Source organism: Caenorhabditis elegans, chromosome I (assembly GCF_000002985.6).
Source record: "Caenorhabditis elegans chromosome I".
NCBI classification, from domain to species: Eukaryota; Metazoa; Nematoda; class Chromadorea; order Rhabditida; family Rhabditidae; genus Caenorhabditis; species Caenorhabditis elegans.
This window is the reverse complement of record NC_003279.8, coordinates 3,666,128-3,672,127: the sequence shown is the minus strand read 5'-3', so window position 1 is coordinate 3,672,127 and position 6,000 is coordinate 3,666,128. Positions and strand designations below refer to the sequence as shown.

Sequence of the window (6,000 nt, the reverse complement as noted above, 5' to 3'; positions counted from 1 at the left end):
GAGATAAGCAGTAGGCAGGCACATAGGACAATTCACTCCTCCACAGTACCCCGTTCCCAGCTAGAGGAACATCATGCCTCCATGCTTTTCCTCTGTTTACCCTCCCGACCTCAAAGTTGTTGTTTGTTCCCAATTCCGAAATGTGACACTTTTCTCCATGATGAGTTCACACCTCGTGGCTATCATTGTTGGCTACCTGCCAAGTCTCTATCTCTCTCTAATTTCTCTGCGACTCCACCTCCGATCCATCTCTACCTCACTATGCATCCCACCACCACAATCTCTGAATTTTTGCCTCTCTACCAAATCTGTCGAATCTATCATTGTCCGAATCGGATTCATGATAAATTATCTCCTTATACACCCCCCCTCCCCCCTCTTGTATTTGCCACTAATCAGGTGTCTCTTTACGCTTCTCTTTTTACAGGTGTCATCACTGACAAAAAGATGAGCTGAATTGTTTCAAATGGTCCATCTTAGAATATTTATTTTTCTACTGGCACCACTGGGCTCCGCGTCGTTTTTCAATCCGGACACCAATGTGTCTAGGGTTGATGTTTCCCATTGTAAGTTTATCTATTTTTGTCTTTAATTCATCGCAATTTTCTAAAATTTTTGCTACTCCTCAAAATGCCTACTTTTCAAAATATATTAGTTGAACCTAACAAATTCGAAATTCAATCAAACGTATGTTATCTTTATCGGCAAAGTTTATCATTTCCATGTTAACACAATGTAAACAGTTTTCGTCACTTGTTAATAAACTTCGGTCACCTTACTTTTGATCGTTATGTTTTGATTTTCATTTCGCAGGAGAAAATGGTAAAAAGGGAGAAAGAAAAATTAAAATTGCAAAATTATGTTAAAAATTCAATAAAGTATTTTTTGATCAATTTTTGATCTATGTATTACTTTGTAAGTTTCAAAAAAATAAATACAATTTTTTGTATTTAAAACATCTGCTGCTCTTCGATTAAAAATATTCCAAAATCCAAAATTTTAAAATAATTTTTTTGATTTTTGTTTATATTCAAAATGTATTTTCAAGCCTCATAAACACTTACAAAACTTTAAAATCAAAGCTGTTTTTTTTTTGGAATTTTTGATTGTACCTGAAAAACCAATAAAAAATGTCAAGGCATTGTTATTGCCAGAGGTTTTTTTAAAAGACTTTTACAACTGTCACACTATCCTATTTTATATCAGATTACTCCATTTGACACAGATTTCCAATCCAAAACCAGTTTTCTTTATAGTGTTCACTTCTTTTTGTAATTAAACAGAGATAAAATGAGATGAACTACAGTTAAAGTACACATTTTTTTTCAAACGCGTATTTCTCGGCTACCTAGAGCTGTGTAGAATTTGTACAAACATTTTTAATATCTACATATAAGCACAACACAGATAAATTCTAAAAAAATATACAACTTTCAGTATCCCGTGCTCTATCCTACGGAGCCAATGAGAAACTGGTGATTCTTCACAAATTGCCCGGGGAATATGTACTTCTTGGTGGTAGAAACCATGTCTATAACATCTCGATTAGTTCAATGCTGGAAATTGCAAGATATGAATGGACATCAAGCGATGAAGCCAGGACGAATTGTGCCGCGATAAGTCAAGTAAGTCTACATTGATAAAGAGCTTAATTTTCAAAAAGTCAAAATTCAGACTCCCGCGTCTTGTGAAAACTTTATTCGAACATATTTTGAACTAACAAATGATACGCTCATTTTATGTGGAACACATGCATTACAACCAACATGTGCAGAGTTTAGGAAAGGGAATGCAAGTAAGTTGAGCACAATATTGCATGCCTACAAGGCCTGGTCTGCCTGGTCCAGACTTTCTCAATCCTTCCTAGAATTTTGCCTAACTTAAAAGATTTAATTTATAGAAACAATTTTTTTCAAATTTTCAAATTTTCAGAACCGCAGCGCCTCATCTCGGCGGTGGGAATGTCTCCAATCGATGCGGATTCTACTGCTCCATTCATTCGATCCAATGAAAACATTATTACAGTAAACGTGGCGGAGCTATCGTCATCTGAACCATTACTTGTTCGGCGGAATGTTATCAAAATGTGGAAGGGCATTGAGAACGACGTAATATTGCGTACTCCACGTGGTTTGAGCTCTTTCGAGCAGGCAAACTTCTTGTCAATGCATAAAGTGAAAAAGGTTCGTGGAGTGGAAGTAATTAACGTTTTTATTAACTGAAATTTGTAAATTTTCATTGAGAATACACCACCAAACATTACGCAAAAATCAGGCCTGCCAACCTTGTAATTATTACTGAAAAATGTTTTTTTCCAGTAATCCAACTATTTTTAAAATTGAAATATAATTAATAGCCGCTGATTTCTGCCTAAATTTTAGTGTAAATGATTTAAAAAATTGAAATACTAGGCAAAAACATTTCTATCTATCTTCAAGGCGACCAATAAATTTATGTAGAACTCTGTGAACACCAAATACCAGAGCTCACGCTAAAATGGAAAAAAATTAGGTGTCAGGCAGGCAGGCATGAAAGTCGGAAATTTCAGGAGGTACTCTTCTTCTTCTCCGAATCACCAATGGAAACAGAAGGCTGCGGTCTGCATAAAGTTGCGCGGGTCGGACGTGTTTGTGAAGATGATCCCGGTGGCAGGTATATCATCAATTTATCCATTTCTTTTCTATTCCTCCCCTTATCACTTTCACCAGTCACTAATCAAATGAGGCATCTGCCTTCCAAAAAGCTGACACTTTGATTTACAGACTTTCATATAACAAAGAATGGAGTTCTTATGAGAAAGCACGAATCGAATGTTCCATTGAAGAAACTGATACGGATACATTCTACTTTAATCAGTTTGCCGGAGTCGCTGAATCACCGACCTCTTTTTATGGAGCCTTTCGTTCTCAGCTGGCAGGAATCGGAGCTTCTGCAATTTGTAAATATAGTAAAAAAGTGATATCGGGCAGTTTTGCGAGTGGATATAAGGAGTCAACACCCGACACTTGCTCTAGAGCTAATGATATTGAAGAGCTGAGCAGGATAAGATTGAAACCACTGATAAAGCAAAGTATGTTTTTTTATGGAGAGTACAATTTAATCAGTTGAATTCCCAACTCGCAGACTCGCCGAACTAAGAACTTACCACCAATCAGCGTTTAGCCCCTCCCTTGCAAAACACCTTTTGATTGATCTGAAACTCACACACTCAAGACAAAAGTTACGCCCACGCTTTTACACTGTATTGGAAGTATATTAGAGAAAGTTTTGGCCGGAAGTTCAAATTTTCCTCAAAAAATGTTTTGCGGGAAACTCACACTTTTTCAGAAATACTTTTGGCGGAAAATTCACGTATTCTGAAAAATCATAATACAAAAGTATTTTTCAGAAATCTCTGCCAACCCAATCTACATATTCCACGGAAAAGATCGATTTGTGCATGTTCTTGCTCAGGAAGACACTCGAGACCTCAGCAATCGAGCATATGACATTTTATACGTAGCAACAAACCTAGGAAATATTTTGAAAATTGTTGTGCCGTCCACTGACAAAACTGGAAGACACGCGGTGACATTGAAGGTACTTCCAACGAATTCAAAGATTGTTGATATGAGTCTATATTCAAAGAATAATCTAGAAGAATTGATTGTGATCACAGAGCAAAGTGTGAGTTTTCAATTCGCCTATTTTTTAAATCGGAAATAAAACAAATGAAATATAGGTCCTGAAAGTCCCAACAGCCACGTGTCACTTAGCTTCCAACTGCGCCGAATGCCTAGCGCACGGAGATCCACATTGTGCATGGGCTGATGGTGTAGATTGTATTGATATTCGGACAGATCAACGAAAATCTGCAAGTCAAGACAGTGGAACGTGTGATGTTGTCAGCTTCGAGAATCATAAGCCAGTGATGATTGCGCCCCTGAAAAATAGTAGGTTATTGAAAAAGATGTACTCTTCAAGTTTAATTTGTAAATACGGCATGATCTTCCCCGTGATTCTCTAAAAACTATTATAGTAAAACAAAACAGTTCGTTAAGAAACTTTTTTTTTTCAGAAGAATCAGCCAAAATTCCAGTTTGTCTATGTGAAACAGAAAAACAGAAAAAGCCCTGTGCCACTGAAGTCATCCAGAAAGAGATCGTTCTTACAGGAGGATCAGGTTTGCAAAACAAAATTACAATTCCACCTAAAATTTCTTGATATTCCAGAATTTTGGAAGTACATATTGGTGTTCGCTGTCGGTGTTCTAACAGGTTCAATCTTCCACTACTGTTATTTCTATTTCAGCAGGTATCTAACTTTCCGATAGTCAATTTGCATGCATTACTAACCCTTACTAACACAGAAAAGAGTCTCCTCGACTGACCACCAATCACGACACTTCAAAGCAGTATCTACTGTGAGCAAGTTTTTCTTTGGATTTCGAAAGGTTTTGATTTTTGAAAATAAAAAGAATTGAGTTAAGGCTCTAACATCCCAAGCATCACGGATAAATTGTAACCAAAAGAAATTTCAGTTTTGGTTACCTATCAGCTTTTAATGTACCAAACTATCAAAAAATAATATGAAATTGAAAATAAACAATGAAAGATGGTAAACTAAAACAGATAAATTACAACAGCTGTGACACAGAAAAGTTGGTAAAATATGTATAAGATTAGATTATCATCATTTGCGCACATTTTTGGAATGTACTTTCAAAATACCTAAAAACCAGAGATTAATGACGGTTTTTAAAACCTAAAACAATAATTTTCAAGTCCAGTTTCTTCACCAAAATTCATAAATTAAATTTACAGGCATATTGGTGACAAGGCATCTTCATCATCTCGTTCGTCATCATCAATGACTCGACCAATCACTACCTCGTCTTCAGCACGCCTCCCAATCGACGCTTTCACCACGTCATCAATTGCAGACGAAATGTTCTCATCGACTCTTTCATCTGCAAATCGTTTCAACTCGGTTTCAATGCATTCCTCTATTCGTACCTATTGCTGATTGTGATTTAACGTGTGGATGAGGTTTTACTGAGGGGAACGACACTCCGGTGTCCCTAAAAGTTTTTGAAACGTCACATGGTGTCAGACTGTCCCATACCGGCTTGATCTACCTAGATCTACGAGAATCGCGGGAATTTAGAGGCAGAGTTTTCAACTGATTTTGCATGGTTGAGAAAACACTGACGTCACATAGTTTGGGAGAAAAATTATCACATTTTTTGTAGATGAAACCGTAATATGACAGCCTGACACCAAGTGAAAATTGGCATGCGCCTAGAACCAATAGTTATTATTAAAAATTCAAAACATTTGAGTTTTGAATAATCTCAAAGTTTGAAGCGTAAATTTCCAGGAGCCCATGTTTCAAAATTTCGAGCGTACTCCAAAAAATCATAGCCCCATTCAAAAAAACCCACAAACATACATTTTAGTTACACAATAGCTTCCTTTCCAGTTCCAAAGCTCACGGGTATCCTAAATAAATTCAATTTTCAAAATATTCGGGTTTCAAACTTCTAGAACCAATTCATTCGTCAGATATTTCTATTTGTCTTGTAAAATTAATTTATTTTTCTGCTTTTCTCTTGTCATTGCCATGTGTTTTCAAAATAGCAAATGAATTGTTTTTTTTTCGATTCAAGGTAATGGTTTTGCAAAAAAGTTTTAGATGTTCAGAAATCCATGAAAGTTTCTGACTGAGGAGGAGATGAACTACTACACAATAGCTTCTCGAAATCGTGGACTGACAGTACGATTCAAACATTTGAACATTTGAAAACAGTTTCAAAAAAAATTTTCTTCAAAACTCACATTTTTTTCGATCTTTAATTAAAAAAAATTTACAACACAAACATTGAAAAACATTCGACGAAAAGTAAAATATTTGGTAAACAGCTTATTTCAATATAAAATCCAGTTTTTTTGAATAAAAATTTGACATGTAGAAAAAGGTTCGTTCTATTTTTTAAAGGTATTTTTCAAACTTGACTCTACC

At 35.8% G+C, this 6,000-nt stretch overlaps 1 protein-coding gene across 1 annotated transcript; it reads left to right on the top strand.

Moving 5' to 3' along the window:
* The first annotated feature begins 427 nt into the window (after positions 1 to 427).
* smp-2 (Sema domain-containing protein) lies at positions 428 to 5,641 on the top strand. Its single transcript, NM_058796.7, has 11 exons — positions 428 to 566; positions 1,438 to 1,625; positions 1,675 to 1,795; positions 1,933 to 2,183; positions 2,549 to 2,652; positions 2,763 to 3,070; positions 3,389 to 3,666; positions 3,722 to 3,932; positions 4,058 to 4,162; positions 4,212 to 4,293; positions 4,803 to 5,641. Exons 1-11 carry the CDS (start codon positions 467 to 469, stop codon positions 5,002 to 5,004), a joined length of 1,950 nt encoding a protein of 649 aa, NP_491197.3. The 5' UTR covers positions 428 to 466; the 3' UTR covers positions 5,005 to 5,641.
* Positions 5,642 to 6,000: the final 359 nt, after the last annotated feature.